This window comes from Panthera leo, chromosome A1 (assembly GCF_018350215.1).
Source record: "Panthera leo isolate Ple1 chromosome A1, P.leo_Ple1_pat1.1, whole genome shotgun sequence".
Taxonomy (NCBI): Eukaryota; Metazoa; Chordata; class Mammalia; order Carnivora; family Felidae; genus Panthera; species Panthera leo.
In genome coordinates this window covers 223,218,234-223,243,823 of record NC_056679.1, presented here as the reverse complement: position 1 = coordinate 223,243,823, position 25,590 = coordinate 223,218,234, and the positions used below count along the sequence as shown (strand labels likewise).

The 25,590-nt window shown below is 34.1% G+C and overlaps 1 protein-coding gene across 4 annotated transcripts in view; it reads right to left on the bottom strand.

Annotated features, from left to right (window-relative positions):
• Positions 1 to 25,590, bottom strand: part of CDH18 (cadherin 18) — a 532,487-nt gene that overhangs the window by 76,911 nt on the left and 429,986 nt on the right. For all 4 annotated transcript variants that reach the window (XM_042952827.1, XM_042952846.1, XM_042952853.1 and 1 more), the window contains 2 exons: positions 12,481 to 12,668; positions 851 to 1,104 (listed from right to left, as the gene is read on the bottom strand). In XM_042952827.1, coding sequence (XP_042808761.1) covers positions 851 to 1,104; positions 12,481 to 12,668 — 442 coding nt within the window. The remainder of the gene's footprint in view (positions 1 to 850; positions 1,105 to 12,480; positions 12,669 to 25,590) is intronic.

Here is a 25,590-nt window from a genome sequence, read left to right as displayed (position 1 = left end):
AGGACACAAGATTCTCTAGTTTGTAGTTCAAGATTTCTACATAGCTTTTCCATTCAACTGTGCTCATATCTATCAAGTCAAATGGCAAATGTGATCTATGTGGTAAACAATAAACAACTGACCCTTGACAAATGCAGGATTTAGAGGTGTTGACCTCTTCCATTCATACACAATTGAGAATCCACATATAACTTTTGGCTACCCAAAAACTTAAATACTAAGCCTACTGTTGACTGAAAACCTTACCAATAACATGGTCAATTAACATATATTTCATGTTATATGTACTAGATACTGTATTCTTACAATAAAGTAACTAGGGAAAAGAATTTATTATTAAGAAAATGGTAAGGAATGGGGCACCTGAGTGGTTCAGTTCGTTAAGCAACTGATTCTTGATCTTGGCTCAGGTTATGATCTCGTAGTTCATGAGTTCAAGCCCCATGTTGGGCTCTGTGCTGTCACATGCTTAGGATTCTGTCTCTCCCTTGCTCTGCCCCTCCCCCCTCAAAATAAATAAATAAACTACAAAATAAAGAAAATCATAAGGAAGGGAAAATACATTTGTAGTACTATTATCAAAAAATAATAATAATAAATCCACGTATAAGTGGACCTCTGCGCTTCAAGGCCATGTTGTGCAAGGGTTACCTGTATTCAAGGCGGTTAGCTAAATCTGACAGAAACCCACCTGCTACACTACTCAAAAAATCAATTAATATTATAATTTAATTATACTAATCAAAACTAGCATGCAAATTAAATATTTCACATTTTCTTTTATTCATTTAAAATTACTGCAAGAGGCAATAAAGATCTTTACATGTCTAAAGATTAAAGCATACCATACCTTACTAAGCTATTAGCGCTGTCAGGATCTTGTGCCAAAACCGTGCCAACAACAGTCCCGATCTTGGCGTTTTCATAGACTTCCATGACATAAGAAGGCATGGAAAACAGTGGTGGTTCATCTACATCCCCAACGATGATCTTCAGCATGGTAGCATCTTTAAAAGGACCCAAGTGAGAAAAGCGAAAATCAAGGTGTGTATTTGCTCCTTCTATGGTGAGAGTATATGACTTCTTTTTCTCATAGTTCAGTGGCTGTTGGGAAAAATATATATAAATAAGTTTTCCACTATTATGAGTACCATGACATTTCAAACAAGCCCTTTTTTCCCATTCTTAAAAACAAACATGGATAGATTTAAGTCAATCTATTTCCATTCGTCAACAGACTATGAAGTTCATCTTCACAATAATATCTAAAACAAAAATCATGAAAGCTCAAGTCTGAATCAACTTTAATTTTTCACAGGTATAAATATGATAATAACTAGGAACAAAAAAATATTTCCCAAAGGCAAACAATCCTTAGTCTCCAGTAACTTCTACCTTCTCTTGAATCTGCATTAGTAATCTTAAAAAATATTTGTTGCTAACTTTTTGACTTTAAAAAATAGGGTTTTGTTTTGCATTTAAATAAATTATGGTGTATTATTGATTTTTATCTATCATCATCTTACTTTCACCTTGCTGGCTTTACACTTGGTATTTTATTTTATAATCTGATAAATTTTAAGTTTCCCATTTAACAATATTTCCTTAGAATCTTCATAAAATATTTTATACAGACTTTTGAATCTTATTTTTATTGTATTAATTATATTTATTTTCTATTTTGATGCTAAACCACTTCATGTATTTGTTTTGTGTTCATTTTCTTTAATATATGTTGATGTTTGATCTACTTTTTAAAATTATAATCTTTTTTCTTGAGTTTATTCATTTTGAGAGAGAGAATGAGCAGGGGAGGAGCAGAGAGAGAGGGAGGGAATCCCAAGCAGTCTCTGGGAGGTCGGTGTGCATAACACAATGTGCAGCTTGAACTCACAAAACTGTGAGTCTGACACTTAGCTGAGTCATCCAGATGTCCAAAATTATAATCTTTTTCTATTTGTTTATACCATTTGCTTTTTTAGCTTTGAGTCCATATCAATACTTTCTCATAGTTTTTTTTAGGGTTTTTTGTCTTCTATTTTAAAATCATCTGGCCAATATATATATTTCTTCTATTGATAATATAGGTCAAGAGTCATGAATTTACTTATAATAATGAATTTGCTCCAAGGAATATATGGTCTTTACAGGATATAAAATGGTAAATAGACATTTATATCACTGTATATTTAATTCCATAGACATACTAGTTTTATGAACATGATAATGATACAAAATCAGATATGAGAGTACCTATAAGCAGCTATGTATCGTTTCTAAGAGGAAGTACTTTTCCACATAACTGAATGCAAAATTTTAGACTTGATGCATGTAATAGACTCTATGACCTAAAATGAGCTCAGATTTAGGTTAACAGTGTCAAAAGTTTTCAGAGTGATGTTAGTGCAAAGGATCCAGAGGTCAGCCGTTTTAAAGCCTGGTGAAGTATCCACTGATGCTGGTCTGCCTGATTAATACCTATGGGAAGAAACTGAAAAAAATTTCATCCCTATTTCTGTACTGATTTTCTACTAGGACGCTTCAGCCGTGCAGCCTTCTTTCTTGGCAGTATATAAGAACGATTATTTCCTGTGGGGCAACTCAGATAGTCTCTTTTACCCTAAGAGCCAAGGAGAAGCTGATTAGAAAGAATGTCCTTAATGGGATTTTATAAACACAATGATCAGTCCTACTTGTGATTATTTCCCTTATCTCTTCTGAATTGCCTTGGAAAATTGGCCTTCCTAGAGACTGAAGATTGTATAGAAGGAAAAAACAATCATTTAATTTCCAAATGAGATATTAAGAACCTAGAACCTATCATACATCTCAGGGACACGGATAAGACTGGGTCACTGCAATAGTTTACAAGTTTTTATAAGACAAAGTAAAAATGTAAAAAATTATTAAAGACTCAAATGCTTAAAAGTACACCATATATCATATATACATATATATATGTGTGTGTGTGTGTATGTGTACATATATATATATATGATAAAATACTATATATTTTAGATTTCTGTATATTTTTTTATTTTTTTAAATCTTTTATTTATTTTTAAGAGAGAGAGAGAGGTAGACACAGAATTGGAAGAAGGATCCAGGCTCTGAGCAGTCAGCATGGAGCCCAACACGGGGCTTGAACCCATGAACCGTGAGATCAGGACGTGAGCCCAAGTCGGGCACTTAACCAACTGAGCCACCCAGGCACCCCAAGATATATATTTTTTAAAGAAGTGTTCATTGGTTCTGCAGTTTATGACTCCACCAATTGTGAGTCATTTCTATCTGAGGGAATTTAAATTACAAATAAATTGCCCCTTTTCCTTCCTTGATCCCTTTCTCCTTAACGTCTCCTTAACATTAGTGAATGAGAATTTGTCTTTCACTAATTCAGTACATCTCATTTGAATCTAAATGGTCTATCCTAGAAAGAGCTCACACCTACCACCTATCAGGGATTGGGTAGATGGATATGATCCCTACTGGGCACAGAGGAGCATGGGATGTCAGAATCCAGGTAGTTGCTCATGGAAAGCAACATCCTTGGCAGGTTTTAAATATGTTTAAATTGATGAATATGTTATAGTCAACCTGCTGCATGTGGTAAACTTCAATGATTAAGGCTCCTGTCTTTGAACTTCAGTGTTTGAGACATTAAAACTAAAATTAAAACTAAAACTAAAACTAAAACTAAAACAAAGCCCCTAGGATTTGTTTATTGGGGATGCTTAATATCTCTTTTCCACTATAACAGAGGATTGTAAGAGTCATCTCCATTTATTCATGTTGTAGACTTACGCATCTTTCTGACTCTCAATGAAATTTGTAGAGGTAATTCTGGCCACCTCTACCCTATCAAATATTACTATCAAGCTGTGCATTTAATATGACAGGCATCTCTTGGTTTGTTTTTAGCAGGTCCTTTGGCAACTTAGATGTCATTTATCTTAACACTAGCCTATCTACTGCTAAGCTACAGGCTGTTTATGTGGACACATGGTTTCATGCTTATGATTCTCTAACATACATTTAACTACCTCAAGGCAGTGATAATCGTTTTGTAGGAGTTGTTTGCCACAACTGGCTGATGGGTGGATAGGGATCCATCTAGAGTCACTAAGGAATGAGAATATTATTTAAGATTGAGATAGGGTTTTAGAAGCAAATAAATTAATGTAAATGGAAACATTTTAACAACCTCATTTATATAGAAAATCTGCTAAATTGGAGATTGTAGTATTATGTATAAAGTATGTTAATTCTTTGTTTTGCATTAACATGACAACAGTACATAGGTATTAGATTAGGATTATAAATATCCTTTTTCCTACTCCAAATACTCATCATCCACACATTTTAAACAGATCTTCCCGTAATTGCCTCCTAATCATTTGTTCCTGGGAAACTATTTAAAACTCTGCCAGTGGGTTGTACTTTCCATAGTTACCAGATTTTTTTTTTTACTTAAAAATAGTATATCAAAAACAGTATAACAGGAATGGTGAAATCTATTATCTAAAGCCTGATTTTGATAAGAAGATACTGGAGGGAAAAATGGTCAAAAGAAAGAAAATTTGCCCAGGCTATTGAGTTACCACAGAAAGCAAAAACAAGAAATGTCAGGCTGAAGTTTTTAAAACACAAAACATCCATTTTTCCTGCCTTAAACCAAAATAAAAACAGATACAGAATAACTCCATAAACATGAGGCATTGCATGAACTTGATAAGGGGTATTATATAGCCAGAGACTGTTCATGAGAATAAGAAAAGGATATTTTTTCCAGTTCTATATTAAAATGTCAACTGTCCATGCTTTTAGAGGTCTTTCTGGCTGTATTCTGAAAACGTTCATACTGAATAGTAATTAAAACACTCAAGCTAAAGAAAAAAAAATGAGGAAAGAAATCTTCCATCTAGACCTATCTGAAGACTCTTTGAAAAATAAATCTTTGATAATTTGCTCACCGATTATCTACTCCATAAATTTTGCCTCAGCAAGATATTTGGTGTGGGGGATGGAGGTTTATAATTCAAATATAGTGTATTTAATTTAACAAAATTGCAAACTTATTTCAACTTTCTATTTTTAGTAATCTGTAAGTCTGGATTATCAATTTAGTGTTTAATATGAGAAGTAGGTATGCATAAATTATACAAAAGCATTCTACTGGAGATTACTAATCTAGCACTTATGTTCAGGAAGAAATATTCTAGGAACACGATCAAATGCTTTTTTTTCATTTTTATGGAATTTACCTTGGGTTTAATGCTCTGGACATGTTCGAATGGTTCAAGCTCTCTGAATCATAAACACAGTCTATCATATCAGCTCATACTTAACAAATGCAAGGATTTGTGTTGCCAAATTTCGTAAATTAAAATTATTTTTGATAGAGTATGTGTCAGTACTGTAATTACCACAAACACAACATGGGTAGGTATTGACAATTCTCAACTTAAAAGAAAAATTAAATGCGCTTCAATCACATGAAATTGCAGATATCAGCAATGGATAACATACACAAAAGATAATTTTAGATGATCCGATGCAAGATATCTATCTTTCTAACTTCTAACCACCCAAACATTCCTGGGGTAATTCTACTTGTGATGTGCTCTGTTTTACTACAATGGTACTGAGAAGGATTCCGTAGGTACTCAGAAATGCAAAATTAAATTAAATTAATCAATTTATATTCACTCTAATTCAGTCACTTGTAGGATGAGACTCCAGGTTTGGTGTTCAGAAATTTCAGCTTTGCAGCTGTGGACCATAAAGGTGTTTTTTTTGTTGTTGTTGTTGTTTGTTTGTCTTCGTTTTTCTAGGAAAGATAGATTTCAGATAACTCACGCCACAATTATATTGGTTAGAGGATGGATTCCCCCATATAATATACCCTTTTTTTTAAGTTCAAAATTGTTTGCCTGTGATCTCCATGCTCAAAGGACAATGTAGTTAAATATAAAGCCACTAACTCACATTTATTTCTCTTAGTCTCTGCTACATACTGCTCTATGCATGCCTAAAAGTAATTTCCCATGCAAAGTTTTCCCTGACCATCCTTCAGCTTTGAAAAATTGGCTCTCTTATCTGTGAGCTCATAACAATTTAAGTAAACCTATACCATTAGCATTTGACATCTTGTATTATTATAATGTTTCATATCTACTCCGTTTTCTCTAAGAGAAAGAATATTATCTAATTCATCTTCATATTTCAGGTATCTGGCATAACTCCTAGGACATGGTGGGTGATTAATAGCTCTTGCTCAGTCTCAAACATAGCTGTATTTAGAGTACAGAAAAGTGCTATTACACAGTTTATGTTTGAAAGATGAAAACTTCTGTATTCTTTCTAAAATATGAATAGCTTACTCCTATGTGTGACCTAAACAACGAACATGTATTAACTCACTTAACCATCACAACACTTCCATGAGTTATAACTGTTTCCCACTTACAAATGAGAAAAATCAAGGCACAGAAAAGTTAAACTTGCCAGGTCAACAACCCATGAGTGGTATACTTGGGATTTGATTTCAGGCAGTGGGACTCCATACGTTGCGCCCTTAAGTGCTATGCTAGACGATCTGAAATCTTTAGCACATAAATAGTGAAATAGAATATTCCAATTCGGTGACTGAAGATGAACCGATTTTTGGTGGACTATAATATCCCCACAATTAGAAGATACATTCATGCATCTTTTCGAGCATTGGTTTATAACATGAAAATGAATAACTTCATTAATTATAATTTCATTAATTCCGGCTACCAGAACTTTATAATTTCCTTAATTCACAGACACAGAGCTAAGAAACTTAAATGCTTTTCACACAAATTCCTCTATCTCTTCTGCCCATGCCAGAAGACCTTATCCTCGTGTGATTTTAATGTCCTCAGCCACTGGGGTTTTTCTTACTTCTCTTTAATTACTGCTCAATATCCTCATGCAGTTCACTGTCAATGAGTTGACTCCAATATTCATTTTAAATTTTCGTTTCCTAATTTCATCCTATTACTTCTAGTAATTACTTTTACATATCATTGCTCTAACGTATAAAATAATACTTTTCCCTCTGTAATATTAACACATTTTGCTTTACTATGGATGGTTATCATTCCCATCAATCATTTTCCGGCCAGCTCTACATACTCGAGACTTTTTAATTGTTTCTCATTAATCACTTCTACTTTTCATTAAATCACACTAGTATAGTCTTCCTCTGGACTTATATAACCATCATAGGTACAAAGATACTGAAAACAGCCTTTAGCCAAGTTGCTCTATGTATCGATTCACTTCAGAGTTCAAGAAGATCCTAAAATTCCTTTTTTTTAATTTTCTTTTTTCTTTCTTTTCTTTTTTTTTTTTTGTAATAAGAAAAAGAGACTTATATTTAAAATATTTTTAATGTTTATTTGAGAAAGAGAGAGTTACACACACAATGTGAGTTGGGGGAGGGGCAGAGAGAGAGGAGAGAATCTCAGGCAGACTCACACTGTCAGCACAGAGCTCTATGTGGGGCCCAAACTCATGAAACCATGAGATCATGACCTGAGCTGAGATCAAGAGTCCAACACTTAACCAACTGAGCCATGCAGACACCCCAAGAAGAGACTTCTTATGCTCTCACCTTGGTCCAATTTTTATATTACATTCTCATCCAGATTTTATAATGCAACAGTGGGGGATAAGAATGGAATTGACATCTGAATGCATTTTAATATATGCAAATATCACTTCAATCATACAAAAAAAGGGGGGCACCTGCGTGGCTCAGTTGGTTAAGCATCCGACTTCTGCTCAGGTCATGATCTCACAGTTCATGAGTTCGAGCCCCACGTTGGGCTCTATGCTGACAGCTCAGAGCCTGGAGCTTGCTTTGGATTCTATGTCTCCCTCTCTCTCTGCCCTGCTATCTCTCTTGCTCTTACTTTCTCTCTCTCAAAAATAAATAAACATTATTTTTTTAAAATCATGTAAAAACATGGCTAAATCCCTGAAATAGTAACTGATACTATTATTAAATTTTGCCTTATGAAAAAATGTATTTTAAATGATAATATTTTGCCCAAACCTAAGAAAAATGGCATGGATTTGAATAACATTTCTTCAGTTAGGTTTTCTTATTATGCCATGGTTTATGGTCCTTGTCAGAGATCTTTCCTGGAACGTAGACATTCTGTGGACACTAGAACACATGTACAAACTTTCCTGTTGTAAATTTCTCTGCACAGAAGAGAGTAATTCAGTGTGGATAATTTCAAAGATGTTGATACAAATAAATAATATGTTTGCTTGCTGTCACTGGAAGATGGGAAAAAAATAAATGGGAAATTTTTATTTCAAATAACAAATACACGTATATTTTGTGATATATATAAATATATATTGTATATTATGTTATTTATATTTTTATACAGCCTATATGTGTATTGTGTGTGAATTTCCATATATATGGTAACTTACCAATAGTCCATGTTATGAACAGCTTAACTCATCAGGATGTTTCAACACATTATCAATTTCCAACTGACATAGTAAATTATATTATAGAAATATACATGTAAAAAACAGCCAATTCACATCCAAAGTAGTTTCAACTATTAGCTATCACTTCATGGCCATGCCTATTTATGAATATAAGAACAAAGTTGTCCCAAAGCAGTCCTCTGTCAAAAGTCATTTCAAATATAGTGACAGATTTAACTGAATTGAAATGTGACTCCTCTCTTTAACTTCTGGTTGAACAGGAGAAGTACTTTCCAGATAGCACCTTATAAGAATAAAAATAGCAGTTTGGAAGAGTTTTTTGATAGTCACATCTCTAAAGAATGTTCAGACTTTGGAAATAGTTCATTAGAATTAGACATCTATTTCTTCTTTAAAAAAAAGTGCACAGATGTGTTTGCCTTTATGGGCATTTGCAATAGGTTGGGCTGTCTTCCTTGCTGCACTTCATGGCTCGGAGCCCCAAATTTTACAATCTAATGGCAAGGAACATTCTGATTCTTATTCTATCAGTCAATGCAAGGCAAAGGAATAATAAAGAAAAATTCACTAAACATATCCCACTAAACAACCAAAAATGTGATTATTTGGCATAGACCTAGTATCGTTATAATTGAACATATTTCATACTTTTTTCTTGTAGGATTAACTGAAACTTGAAAAAAAATACTTTTATAACTTTTTATGTTTACTCTATGGTCCACTTCAAATCATTTATTAAATAAAATAATAGTAATCTTTTTTCACACTGAACACTATGAAGATAGTACAGACGGTTTTTGCTGAAAGTCAGAACAAATAGGGTTGGATCCTTGAATTAAAAAAAAAAAAGGATCAAGTACCATACAGAGTGCAAATTGATATGAAACCACAAGAAGAGAATCTGAGAAAAAGGCTGCTAAGAACACACATCCCTAGCTACAGAGGTTTATGGCGGAGGAAAGAGTGCATCAACTTGCATTCATCCTTATCTTTTTTTTCCCCTTTCCACCCAGTCAAGCTCCATTAAACAATGAATGAAAGTTATCAAAGTGTATTTACAATGTACCACACCATGGACCTGTGAATTCAACTTGGCAATTTTCTGATAAAGGGATGATATGGACAGGAATGAGCAGATGCCCTGCAAACTGATTTAGAAAGCAGCTCTGATTTTGATCTTTGGGAAGATTAGCTGTTCTGCCTTGCTGGCTAAGGTGAGCTGCCTTACAGATTAAATAAGAAACCTGTTTTAAAGGACTGTTTTATCCATTTCTTGCCACCTGAATGAGTACCTCTTAAAGGTTAAAAACAACTGAGTTACATAGGTTATTTTTCAAATTGCAGTTGTTTCTAACATGCAGTATGTAGCAATAAAATAACTCAGATTAATAATCTTAATCTGGGGCACCTTGGTGGCTCAGTCGGTTGAGCATCAGACTTTAGGTCAGGTGATGATCTCACTGTTCCTGAGTTTGAACCCTGCATCAGGCTCTGTGCTGACAGCTCACACCCTACAGCCTTCTTCGGATCCTGTGTCTCCCTCTCTCTCTGCCCCTCCCCCACTCACACTCTGTCTCTCTCCCTCTCTCTCAAAAATAAACATGAAAACGGGACGCCTGGGTGGCTCAGTCTGTTGGGCTTCAGACTTCCGCGCGGGTCATGATCTCGCAGTTGGTGGGTTCGAGCTCTGCATTGGGCTCTGTGCTGACAGCTCAGAGCCTGAAGCCTGCTTCAAATTCTGTGTCACCTCCTCTCTCTGCCCCTCCCATGTTCATGCTCTGTCTCGCTCTGTCTCTCAATAAATACAACATTAAAAAAAATAAATAAGATAAAATAAACATTAAAAATAATAAACAAAATCATAATCTGAAGGATCAAATAATTAGATAAATGCAAACATTAATACTTCTTGAAGGAAGTGTAGACTACATCAAAAAATTAATTCATGGAAGAAAGTGAAAGATTATTTTGAATATATCATCATTACCAGTACCATTTGTACAACTGAAACAATTCTTATCTTGAAAAATACCTGTTGTGTGTGCACACAATATTGAATAAAGAATGTTATTTAAATATATGTGCACACATATGTACATAAACTATTTTGAATTTGTTTTTCACGAACATCATCAAATTAATTGAGGCCATACGGGGTGGTAAAATCCCTAGTGTTCTTAATTGCATAATATATAGTTGTATTTCAGATCCTGCATATATTCAAAACATCCATCAACCTCATTTTTTACAAATATGCTGTAACTTCCTACTTTACAAAGACCTAGTGCTCAAAAAGCAAGCACTGCTCTCCTCCCCCAGCTCCCCCACACCAGCTGGATCATTGCAAACTTTGCAACCATTTACTTCAAATCCTGCTTGATTTTCTCAGGGACGGAGGCATACCATCACGGGTTGTTTCTTTCTACCCTTGATCAAGATCCTACACAGGGTCATCTCTGCCCCAGCCATCTTTTTAAATCCAATATCCTCTCTTTAGTATCCTAAGTTTCTTGTCTCTATTGACCTTTTACACACCTGCATAGAAAACACACATTCAGTCTCTCAACTTGCAATTAAAATCCTCATTTTATCATGTACTCATTTATATGCTTTATAACATTCCTGGTTACAAATTCAGGACAGAAAGATTAAAATGATAAAACATTTTAGGTGAAGACATCAATATTTTACATAGTCTAGTGATGAATACTGTTCTGTAAGTATTTATACGCTCTAAATTGCAGTTTGCTGGGGTGCCTCTGTGGCCCCGTTGGTTAAGCATCTGATTCTTGATCTTGGCTCAGGTCATGATCTCACAGTTCATGAGATCAAGCCCTGTGTTGGGCTCTGGACTGATAGCATGGAGCCTGCTTGGGATTCTCTCTCCCTCTCTTTCTCTGCCCCTTATTCACTCTCACTCTCTCTCTCTCTTTCTCTCAAAAATAAATAAAATGAAAAAAAAAATTCTACTTTGTGGCCCCCTTTGTAGCATCTAAAAAATAAGTTAATCCTTAATTTTAATCAATATAAGATTATATGTATTAGGAGAATTAATAAAATTTATATAAATAGAAAAGTATATACAAAACACAAATAATTATGCAGATAGATGACAAAAAGATAGACAGATGATAGACAGACAGACAGACAGACATAGATTAATTCACTTCAGTATCTACAGTAGCATGCCAGGATAAAATTTGTCAACCTATGTTATAAATATATTCTATGGTAGAATCATCTGGAGTACTTGCTAAAAAGGCCAATTCCTTATCCACACTCCAGTCTTTCTGAATCAAAATATATGAAGGCAAAGCCCAGGGATCTGAATGTTACTAGGTTTCCAAGCTGAAATCATTCAATATTTAAAGACTAAGACATTCTGCATTAGGAGTCATATTTAAATCTTTCTTTGCTAATATCTGTGTTCCATTTCATTTTTACAATGAGATAAACATAATGTACTCTTAAAAGCGAAAAGCAATAGATAGATTTAGTCCAATGACAAATTCTTTCCAATAAAAAAGAGTCAGGGAGAAGGTTAAGGGTTCCACTAGAGCTGTCTTGATGAATCCATGACTGTCAAACAAAACCCTGTATCCTAGTGAGTGTTAGCGAACATGGTGAAGATTTTTACATTAGCTAGAAAAATCTCTTAATGTTACTAAGTTAGTACAACATAAAACAATTAATATTGTATGCATTAATAGAGCATTAATAGAACTGGAATTCACGATAAGCCTGTTATCATGGTACATTCTACATCAGATCTTCCATATATATGTCATATATATTTTTTTTCTAAGAGAGGATCCAAAAAGTCAGACAGAGCCATAATTAAAATGTAATTACATCTTAAAGAGGAAATATTTTAGCATATTAATGACTTGACAATATGGATTATTCATACCTTTATGGATAATTCATGGAAAAATGGATGAATTGCTTAAATCAGACAAGGTATGCTCTTTTTACCTTCTTTAAAGAAAGGATCCCTTCTCTGGTCTCTTTGTCAGTGGAGATGGAGAATATCCCAATACCATCACCATTAATGATGGAGTAGGTCATGTCAGCATTTGAACCAGTGTCTGCATCATTTGCCTTTATTTTCCCAACAGCTGACCCAACTTGAGCTGACTCAGGAACATACAGCTGATAGTGCTCTGAAAAATATTTCAAATTAAAATTTTCTGATGGTAATGGGTTCACAAAAATGTAGTTTCAAAAGAAAAAAGACATTAAAATGGTTAGACTACATATTCAAACAAACATTGTATTAAGTAATATAGAAAATGGATGTGTTTTCAGATTTTAAATATCAATAAACTGCTTAGTAGTGAAATACTAGATTACATAAACTTTAAAGTATATGTAAAATAACCTATATAAAAATAATTTGTAGGGATCTTAATATAAAATATTTTATTAACTCTACATTCATAGGCAACCGATAAAAGATAATGAAGGTCAGATTTGCATTCTTATGTTGAGCAAAAACTAAATTAGTCAAGTAGTAACGAAATCCCCAAAGCATTTCTCCTTCCATGTAGCATGCAAAATTAAAATATAAGAGTTGGAAAACCTGAAATTCAAAGTGAAAGCAGAGAAAACAATATAATGTACCTGCAAGTATGATTATTATTCTGATCAACAAACTTAGGTTTAATGAAATGTATAAGCCATGACAGAGAGACAGTAAACGTATTTATGCACTTAATTACCCTGTATTCTTGATCAGTTTCTAAAAAGAATTTAAAGTGGTTTTACAATAAAGTCTTGAATAAAATAAAGTCATCAAAATGAAAATAATGACTAACTTACAGAATGAGAAAGATAAATATAATGACTACATAGGATGATGTTTTATTTGTGATTGAATTAATTTTTACATATATATCCCATAGCCAAAAAACATTAAAACACTATTGACTCTATAAATCTCATGATCCCATATGCAGACATATCTTTTTCAGTATGCCCTGATACTAAATATTTACACTGAGAAACTTTTTTAAATGTCAAAGTTTGCCCTGATACTAAATTCCTTCAGGGAGAGCTCCTAGAACTCTCTTTATAGAAACTCATAAAATAGGTACTAAGAAACATAATGGCCACATCAGTACCATTGTTTCACTGACCAGTTAGAAACAGATCTATTAAAACAATGTATTACTTATAGCAAATCTCAAATAACAATATAAATAATGGAAACCTTGAATTAAAATATAATTGTATAAAAGACTTTCAACCAAGACTAAATTAATGGTGATTTAACATTAGGCATGGATTTAATTAGACTATACAGATAAGTGAATGTGGAGCCTATATGAAAGTAATTTCCCTAAGCCAATGTTTTGTTAGTTATGGTATGATAATATTTTTTTAAGTTAACATATCTGGTAAATGTGTGGAGTGATCTAATCTGTTTCTAAAGATACAATTGTTTGTATTAAAGTTCTATTTGATTTATGTGTCTGTTTATTCAAAATTCAACAAAGATTTTTTCCCAGTTCTCTTCTATAAACATTTGAGATGCTACCTGACATTATTTTTTAGTTCAATAGTCCTCACCAACTTAACATTTCCTGGATAGACCACCGTCCTCTATGAAACACATGATCCTCTGACCTTAATCATGTGGTTTTATCAGGATCTGTCATATTGCAGAACACTCTATCCCTCCTGACATATTTAATTGACCTGCAAAGAGCATGAGGCTCAAATTCTTACAGGACTTCACCTTTCTGCTTGCAGTTGATTTGTGAAAGGTTGGCAGTTGAGTCACAATGATTCAAATAGGGAACATTCCATAAAATGTGAGAACTGGAATGAGGAGAGACCTTTAGTTTCTTTTTGGTGGCAAAGGTATGAAATGTTGGAAGGGGTTCCTGACAATAGTCATGTTTCCAAAATTCATGTTGAAGTACCTAATCTCAGGGTAAAATTCAGTATCAGAAAGAAACTATAATAATTTTCAGAATCTCTGTAAACACCATAATGTTCCTAGGCAGTTACATAAAATAGAGCACTATTCTATTAAAAAATTAGATAAAAAAAAGTCAAACATATCTCCTACATTTTCTTTCTATGGTAGAAAGGCTAGGAAGTCAAGTTCCTGGTTGCTAAGGTCTCTAAATAATGGCTTAACCTACCACAATTCTGTAAGCCTCCCAAAGGACTCTCACCCAATTAAAACTGGGATAAAAACTTACAAACAAAAGAAGTCTTAGTTCACAGAAATAAATAAACCAATCATAAAATTATTATGCTAGTGTTATTGCAAAGCAGGTTGTTTTTACAAAGAAAGTTACAAAAAATTGTATAAATTAGTCATAAAAGACTCACATTCCAGGAAACATTTAGGCTGTGTCTTATAAGGGGAAGGATATCCCTGGAAGAAGATAATCATGTTCAGAGGAAGGCCTGATATTTGTTGATACATTCTAAGCATTGCAAGCATCGTACCTCTTCCCCATTCGCGATGCTCCATTAGGCAAAATAGAGTGTATTAAGATTAATATTTCAATATTTATTTTTTCATATAGTTGAGAGTTTGTGAATTGTAAATAGTATTCAAATTGTCTCCTAATAACTAGAAAATAGCTGACAGGTAAGATTTATTCAGAAGTCAGAAGATGTTTAGAATATTTTTTAGAACTTCTAAGGACTGTATAAATAGCCAGGTACATAAAAAATACTATAAAATTCCAGGACGATAATTATGGCGAGGCTCTTGAAAGAAAAATTCAACAACACAGCTTCATTGAGGTACAGTTGGTATACAAAGACCTGAACATATTTAATATGTACAGTTTCATGGGTATAAATACACAAAACACTGGCAGTAGCATCACCAAAATCAAGTTATTAATTTTCTTGTGTTTTTTGCTTCTGTTTTATTTTGCTTTTGTGGTAAAAAGGCTGAACATGAGATCTACCTTATTAACCTATTTTGAAGTGCACAACACTGTATTGTAAAGTATAGTTACTCTGTGGTATGGAAGATCTCTACAATTTATTCATCCAGCATAACTGAAATTTTATGCCCATCGAAAAACAACTTCTCATTTCCTTCAGTCCCCTGCCCTTGACAATCACAATACAATTCTATGATTCCATGAGTTTGACTATTTTAGATACCTTGTATAAGTGGAATCATGTAGTTTTTGTCCTTCTGTGACTTATTTTAGATAATGTTCTGTAGATTCACCCATGTCATACATGCTGGACTCTCTTCTTTAAAAAAAGTATGTTTTATTTATTTTGGAGAGAGACAGAGACAGAGACAGAGAGAGCGAGCGAGCGAGCATGGGCAGAGGAGGGGCAGAGAGAAAGGGAGACACAGAATCTGAAGCAGCTCCAGGCTCTGAGCTGTCAGCACAGATCCTGATGCGGGGCTTGAACTCACGAACCGTGAGATCATGACCTGAGCCGAACTTGGATACTTAACTGACTGAGCCATCCAGGTACCCCTATTCTTTTCCAAAAGTCTGTGTGATATTCCACTACACACACATATGGGTGTGTGTGTGTGTGTGTGTATGTGTGTGTGTGTGTGTGTATCTAGAATGATAGAATGATAGAATGATGGTACCTCAGTTTAATAAAGGTCATAATGATAAGCCCATAGCTAACATCATACTTGAAAAATCTACTTAAAGCAATCTGCAGGTCATGCTATGCCATTTCAATCACAATTCTATTAGCATTTTTTTTCACAGAAATAGAACAAATCTCTTAGACTAGGGAACTACAAATGACACAGAATTGATGAAGAAATTGAGAAAAAAACAAAGCAAGGAGCGTCAAACTTCCTGATTCCAAAATATATTATATGGCTACGGTAATTGAAACAGTATGGTATCAGCATAAAATAGACATATAGACCAATGAAACAGAATAGGGAGCCCAGAATTAAACCTATGCATATAAGGTCAGCTGACCTGTGATAAGGGTGCCAAGAGTAAACAGTTTCTTTACCAAATGGTATTAGGAAAACTAGATAGATGCATCCAAAATAAATTAATAAATAAATTGGACCTCTACATTATAGTATACACAAAAATCAACTCAAAATGAGTCAACAATGTAAATGTAAGTCTCAAGAATGTAAAATTCCTTAAAGAAATAAAGGTGAATACAGAAAATCTTGACATCAGCTTAGCAATTACTTCTTGGATATGACATCAAAAGCACAAGCATCAAATGGGTGGGGCTACATCAAACCTAAAATCTTCTGCACAGCATAGCAGACAATGAACAGAATGAAAAGGTAACCTACAGAATGGGGGGGAAACACTTCCAAACCATAGATCTAATAAAAGGTTAATTTCCAAAATATATAAGAAACTTCTACAAGTCAATAGGAAAAAAAAAGGGAATTAAAAAACTAGCAAACCATTTAAGCAGAAATTTCTCCAGAGAAGACATATAAATAGCCAACAATTACATAAAAGATGCTCAACATCATTAGTTATCAGGGAAATGGGGAAATGCAATTCAAACCTATATTTATTTATTTAGTTAGTTAGTTAGTTAGTCAGTCGGTCAGTTAGTTAGAGAGAAAGAGTCCAAGTGCGGTAAGGACAGAGAGAAAGAGGCAGAGAGAATCTAAAGATCAGCTCAGAGCCTGATGAGGGACTTGATCTCACAAACCATGAGATCATAACCTGACCCAAAATCAAGAGTCTGATGCTTAAGCCACTGAGCCACCCAGGTGCCCTCAAAACTACATTCAGACGTCACCTCACACCTAGTAGAATGACTATTATCAAAACACAAAAGATAAATGGTGTTGGTATAGTTCTGGAGAAACTGGAACCCATGTACACTCTTGGTAGAAACTTAAAATGGTGCAGCAGCTATGGAAAATAGTATGGAGTTTCCTCAAAAAAAAAAAAAAAAAAAAAAAAAAAAAGTAGAACCACTATATGACCCAGCAATTCTACTTCTAGGTACACATCCCAAAGAATTGAAATTAGAATCTCAAAGAGATGCCTATATTAATATGTTCACTGTAGCCATTAATCACAATGACCAAGATATGGAAACAACTCAAGTATCCATCAATAGGCGAATCCAAAAAGAGAATGAATAATGATCATCTCTATAAGATAAGAAATATCAGCAAATTGGAAAATAAAACCTCTGAGTGTGTGTCTGTGTATCTAAGGTGATATTCTAGTGAGAGAATTATAGGATTAATAGAAGTAATTGGAAACATATATGCACATATATACATGTATATATATAATGATAAATGGAGATTAACTCAATGACTTGGATGGGCATGATAATAAAGATCATAAAGAATATAAAAAATAGACTTGCCATGAATTAAATAATTTCAAAGAATCTAAGATCTCTGGGACCAGGCTCCTTCTAAAGAGCCTTGTGTGTATTTAAAGCTTACGCACTTTATTAATATTTGTGCTTAACATAAACATAACATTCATATGCACATTTGTAACTTTAATCCAATATAGTATCTTTATGTATGACATTTTTAGTATAGTGTGATTAGCCATGGGAGGAAATATATTGAATTATTCTAAAATAAGAAAAGATATAAGACAAAACTTACTCTAAATATTAATTCTAACAAAAATGCAAATACCACTCATAAAGACATAAACATATAAAATTACCTTTAAGAATCCTAAAAACTGAGAGCCTATAGTCCATAAATAATTATATATTATCACCTCTGTATAATAATTGCATATGAACCTTCATTTACCTGTTATTTATGAAAGCTGCCATTCCTTATAGGCTTGAAGAACATTTGGGAGAAACTTTAAAGGGTATGATTCATAATGTAAATATCTGACTAACAGCCTGAAGCTATACCATTGTTATACATGATATGGCTCAATTGATAGAGTCAGTATACTATTTAGGAAAAAAAATCACTTTTATCTACGTAAGATTAATAAAGGTCATAACTCCTAGAATCTTGGAATACATGGTGAATGACCTTTTGCCTTTCATATTATTTTTACTCTGTAATTACTCCCTCTGGGAAGAAAAAAATACCCATCTTGGATAATTTATAGTACAGTCTAATCAGCACTTCTGTGGTTGCCAAAATATCCCTCAGAGTGCTCGGCAAGTTCTCCAAAAGGTTATATACTGTGTAACATTATACATTTCCAAGGGGATGGAAAAGGATTAAAAAACCCCACCGAGATTGTACTTTCACACATGCATATAAGCCCACACATAGTGTGTATGTGCATACAAACATGTTATATGTATGCATATCTGCATTTCATTTATGTATTAGTGTGTGTGAGAGAGAGAGAGATCATGCATTCAATTCTTAGAAATAAATTTCATAATTGGATTTGTAAGGACATACACAAATTTAAAACAAGAGACTTAATTCTTAATTATCTCTATTGAAATTAAGGGTAGAGTTTTACCAGCTCCCTCCTTTTTCTTCAAACATTTACTAAAGAAAATTTGTCATATATACATAAACATATATATATATATATATATATATATATATATATGTATATGTGTGTGTGTATACATACATATATATACACATATATATACACATATATATGACATACGACATATATAATATGTATACACACTATATATATACACACACATTTATAATGTACTTACACATTTAAAGTAAATTATGCATTAAAAACCCAAGTCATGCAATATATGGAATTTTTTGATTTTTTAAGTTTAGTTATTTTGAGAGAGAGAGAGAGAGAGAGAGAGAGAGAGAAAGCTCCATGGAAGGGCAGGGAGAAAGGGAGAGAGAGAATCCCAAGCCAAGTAGGCTCCGTGCCATCAGCCCAGATCCCAATGTGGGGCTTTATCTCACAAACCATGATATTATGACCGGAGACAAAATCAAGAAGTGGACATTTAACTGACTGAGCCACCCAGGCACCCTTCAATAAATATTTTTAATATTTACTTTTGAGAGAGAGACACAGAGTACAAGTGGTGGAGGGGCAGAGAGAGAGGGAGACAGAATCTGAAGCAGGCTCCAGGCTCTGAGCTGTCAGCACTGAGTCGATGGGGGGCTCAAAGCCACAAATTGCGAGATCATGACCTGAGCCAAAGTTGGACACTCAACTGACTGAACCACCCAGGCACCCCCCTCAACACGTTTTTAAAATGCAGGAGTTTATTTTTCAAATTCTTTAGTAAATAAAGAAGTCATTGGGGCACTTGGGTGGCTTAGTCAGTTAAGTGTCTGAATCAAGTCTTCAGCTCAGGTCATGATCTCACTGTTCAAGGGATAGTGCCTCACCTAGGGCTCGACACTATCAGCTTGGAGCCTGCTTGGGATTCTCTCTCTCCCTCTCTCTCTGCTTCTTCCCCACTCACACACATGCATGCTCTCTCTCTCAAAATAAATAAAATTAAAAAAAAAGAGTAAAGCAATCATTCTATTGTTTTACATGTAGCTCTGCTTTTATAAAATATAATTACATCTAATAATTGTGCAGTCCCAGCACACTAATAGTAAAAATCTTGGTTATATTTACATGAGCTATGACCAAACAGCCTCAGTTGTTTTAATGGTCATCAACTATGGAAGGATATTCTATCTGAATTCTGTAGCAGAAAATAACTTTTGAAAAAGAAAAATCCTTCATGGTTATACTAATTTTTGTTTTGTTGAGGGCTGACGTAGCTAATGACTTGATGCACAATGGGGGGATACAAAAATATCCCCCAAACCAACCACTGTATCCACATTCACACCATGATATACTGTGACGAGATGGGTGTATAGATCAGTAGAAGAGAAAACTAGTCACTGATTTAATGCTGTTCGGTGAGCTCTTTTCTTTCACTCCCAACTTATTAATTATTGTCATCTTCATAATAAATATTGCCAAGATGGGTTTAGTTTTGGATGTTGTTCTAATATTAAAACCTGTTGACATGTTTTAATCTGAATCCTCTGTTTTTCAAATCATAAAAGTTTTCTTTCAAGACACTTATTTCTTGTGTTTAATTTATTATTTTTTTTTAATTTTAGAGAGAGTGAAAGAGAGCACTCGTACCATTGGGGGAGAGGGGCAGAAGGAGAGAGAGAAAAAAGGATCCCAAGCAGACTTCATGCTAAGCAGAAAGTCCAACACAGGGTTTCATCCCACATTGTGAGATCATGACCTGAGCCAAAATCAAGAGTCAGATGCTCAACTGTCTGAACCACATAGGCACCCCTATTTTTTGTTGGTTTTCAAGAGATATTTACACATAATAGTTTCACTCCCTGTCCTTCCTACATCTCTCTCTCCTTGTGTGCTGTGAAAAGATTTTTCTCTTTTCCTTACTTTCATTATTTTTATATCAGTTTTTAATATTATTGGCTCTTTTGATATTTATTGCTTCCAAGACTGATTTTAATTAAGCATTTTCAGTTTTGTAGAACTCTTAGGTGATTTCTTATAGCTCCTTTTACACATTATCATGGTGTCTCTTTTTGTTTTTAATTATTTCAACAAAAATATATTTACATCCAAAACTTCAAGCATTCGTTTTCTACTATATTGAAGTTATTTCTGTTTCTATTCTATTAAAAATTCTAACTGGTTCTAAAAAGAAAATTGAGCATTTATAGTTGGTATATCCCCAGATTTCTGTAAAGATGATCTTTTCTTTCATTGCAATAATTTCATATGCTCCTAACATTCTTCATTTGGATACAAAAGTTTTTTGTAACCTCTAATCTATTTTATGCATAATTATTATTGTAAATGTTTTTAGAATATCAGATAACCTGTAATTTCCCTATGTTTATATCTTTTGCTTAAAATAATTTAATGTTTATCTAGTAACATTGATCATTTTATATTTAGTGTATTTGCTTTTTGAATCTTTCCTTCTTCTAATGCCATGAGACAATCATATTTCCCTTTAAAGCATAAAGAAGATATAAATCTTAGTCCAATTGTAAAGCTTCAGGATGCCGGTTTATCTACTTTCACAATGATGGTCAACGTTGATGGTCAACGACACCAGTGCCTTTGTTTTCTAATGTACGATACACATATACCCAGTCCCAGGGTACACATGGGTGTGCTTCCTAAGTGCTCTGTGAAATTCACTACATCTATTTGTCAAACCAAATGGATATTGATACCTGTTTTTTCTGCCCGATTCCAATTTTTTTCTTTAAAAGTTCTTCATTATTTATGAAATTGTACTTGCCCCTACGAAATTTTGGGTCAGCCAAGGTTTGTCAGCTTGTTCAGTAAATGTCACTTACCTCATGCTGGTGTAATTTCAGGTACTGCAAATACGGTAAACAAAACAGAAGCAAACAAAAACAGACAAAACATCCGTATAAAGTGTACATTCTTATGAGGGACAGAGAAAATGGGGAAAATATATGATAAAAAATATATACTATATTACACAGTGAGAATTCTAAAAAATAACAGATGTAGTATGTTTATAAGTCAGCTATTTATGTATTGATTAATCACCAAAATATCTCAGTAATTCAAAACAGCAAATATTTAATTCTATCTTGCATTATATGAAAACTATAAGTATATAAAGAAACCACCCCCCCCAAAACAGTTTGTGTGCTTTGTCTTCATCAGGTCTTGGATAATCCGTAATCCTATTTAGGTACTGGTTTTAAAAACTGAAGGTTTTAACAAACTTCACCAATATTTGAATTGTAAACGAAGTCTCTTTGACTAATTAGACTTGTTTATTTGGTATGTTATGTTCTGGTATAAGGTCATCACTCAATATTCAGACTTTTGAAGTATTATATGTCACAGAAATAACTGAATTTCCTTGTCAATTGCATTATAATGAATTCTCAGATCTTTAACCATTCAATTTTTGAGTATTTTGTCATTTACAATTACTGTTCTGATGCTCTTGAGAAATGTATTCATCTTCAAGGTGATTCATGAAAAGGCTTTTCAACAAATACAGGTTTTTGATATCTTTAAAATCCTAAAACTAAAATGGGTAAGAATTTCCAGAACTGACTAAAAGGCTACATTAAACCTGATTAAGAATTAGTAACATGGGACTAAATGAATAGAGGAAAATGATTCTAGTTTTAGTGACTCTTATTGGTTCTCTAAGGTTTGCTCTTCCAGATTTAGGAAACTTTCTCTTAAGATATCTATGATATACAAATTGTGATAAAGTATTCAATTTTGAACAAACTGAAGCATTTAACTTTTCTCACTGCCTGAGACCTCTGAAATTCAAAAAGTCTCAGTGAGTATGCTTTCTTTCATGACAATCCTATTTCCTAAGTTTAATAAGAATCCATTCTCCTTGTAACAGGACACCACTGGAAATTCTGGTTATTTTACCAAGGCTTTGACTTGAATGTCATATTTGAGAGAGATATGCATAGACTCAGATATGACTAGTTAGCTTTAAGGGCCTAAGGTTAACTTTATGAAACATGGAGCTATAAAGACCATTGGAAGTGTTGGCCTCATACCTTGCTTATAGAGTTCCCAGCAGCCTTACCAGCTGAGTAAAGGATGTCACTTCCTGGCAGGTGCAGGAACCTCAGAATATTTTGGGGATCTTGAGAAGAGGAATTCACCCAAATCTATAGGTAGTGTAGGTATGTCTGAGGGTAAGTATTTGGATTGACTTCTGGTCTAGAGAGGCTACTAAAAGTTCAATGTAAAGATTCCTTATAAAAAATTCCAGCAAAACAAAATTTTAAAGATCTATATTGCTGAGCTTATGCAAATAATTAGGCCATGTTGAAACTGAACCTGTTTTATAAACAAAATAGTCTTGATTTGACTATCTCTGGAATTGATGATAATTCTAGAGAGAAAAATTAGACTTCAGTAACACACCTTTGTGGATGTTCAATTCTAGTTCTGATTGTCTTTGAATATTGTTTGCCTTAGCTAGACAACTTGAGGTAAACTTGAGAGAAATTGCCACAATAGCTCATGTATAGAGAATCTTCATGCTTTTTATTCTGTGGGGATAATAAAAGGACCCATGGGCATATGATTATTTGAATAGCTGGACATGGGATGGATTCCCCAACAATTGCATAACTCAACTATCACTTTGACCAATTCTGTATGTCTGGAATGACAAAATCACTCCTTAAAAGCTGAAGCATACCCCACTCCATAGAATTAACTATGGACTTATGGCCCCATTTTCCTTATAATTGGATTGGATGATGCACTTGGGGATGCCCATATACCCAGATAAGTCGTCTCCCACTTGCCAGTGATTCCTTGTGATTAGGATATTGTTAAGTTTAGACATAAAAGAAAGATGGCTTCTTGATGGTTTTATCCCTTAGCCATTTTTTTTTTTGTCTCAGGAGCTATCTCTATTGATATAAAATTGCCAATAGAGCCTTTAGCCAAATACACCATGTCCACCTTTAAGCTCAACATGCAGTCACCCACAAATTCAAAAGGTACTCTTCTACAACCCAATGGCCCTTAATATCCTGACTGCAGCTCAAGGAGGAACCTATGCTTTATTAAAAGAGTGTAATGTATATACTCCAGATTACCACAGAAATGTGACAGGGTTACTAGAAGGCATGAATACTCAAATTGGCACTTTAAACAATCCCACTATCCTTTAATGATTGGTTAAACTCCTGGACTGGAGGAGGATTTTGGTCAACTATCATAGGATTCTTATTTGAGTGAAGTTTTCCTTATGTTATTCTAATTATGTTTTGCTCTTTTCTCCCATGTCTCTCCATCTGGTCATGAGACTCCTTTACTGACATAACTTCAGTCCGACAGATGATCTTTTCTATTCGGGATATCCAAATATACTGTCTACCTTGGATTCAGCTGCCTTTGCCTTTCATAATTCTTATATATTAGTCCCCAACTGAGCAGCGTTGACCCACAGGTAGGGACATTTCGACATCCCTATTCAGCAGGAAGAAGTTACAGAAGATAAGACCTTCCACTCTCAGCAACCTTAAAGATTTAAGGGTCAAAATTGTTTAGGGGGAAATGAAGTAGAGAACAAAAGAAAAAAATTAGAAAAAATTAAATCTCCTTATAACTTGCAAACTATTGACAAATACTTGAGAAAGGTAGAGTGACTTTCCTCTAGGAACTCACCTGCTTTCATGTTAATACTTTGCTAGATGCAAAAGGTAACCTTGGCTTGACATTAGCCCAATCTCCAGGATCCTATAAGTCAGTCTCCTTTAACAAATCAAAATCCCTCTGGAAATTTTCTTTATCTCTGCCCCATAAGATTTATGGTAGTGATTGATCTTCCAAACATATGGTTTACTGATACATATCTTAGGGTCTCATGACATGCTTTACTAGACAGTAGTAAATGACCTAATCTTTTTTTAAAAAAAATGACGCTTGTTTATTTTGAGAGAGAGAGAGACAGCTCGAGTGGGGAAGGAGCAGAGAGAGAGGGAGACACAGAATCTGAAGCAGGCTCCAGCCTCTGAGCTGTCAGTACCTCATGGTCCTGGAACCATTGCTTCCAAATTCCTTAAAGACTTACCTAAGCCCCACTAACTCAAAAGTATATAATCAATTGTTCCTCACAATCCCAGTGCAGCTCGTTCTGCCCAGGTGCCCTGTCCCATGCTTTAATAAAAACCACCTTCCTTTTTTACTAGAAAAATAAATAAAGAAGGAAGGAAGGAAGGAAGGAAGGAAGGAAGGAAGGAAGGAAGGAAGGAGATGGGAGGAGGCAAGATCATGAACACAGAATTAAACCACTAAATTGAAGTTAAAGCTTCTCTTCAAGCATGGTATCTTCTGTTGGCCAAAGTCATTGGCAAAGTACAGAATTAAAACACCAGGGACATATTTGCCATCTACAGCAAAACATAATGAGAGACGGAAAAGAATTAACCATTGTGAACAAATAATACAATCTATTCATATTCCATCCTCCAGTCACAAATATCTGTGTGCCTCTTATGGATAAAAATCCTTTCATCTGCTTCCTGATACTCCCAAATCTCTTTAAACCATGGACCCAGGCTTCAATTTCAAAATCATGTGAAACAGTCATACCAGAGCAGGTGTCTTCTTGATCTAGAGACCACTGAATTAGAAAGACATATTATTTGCCCAC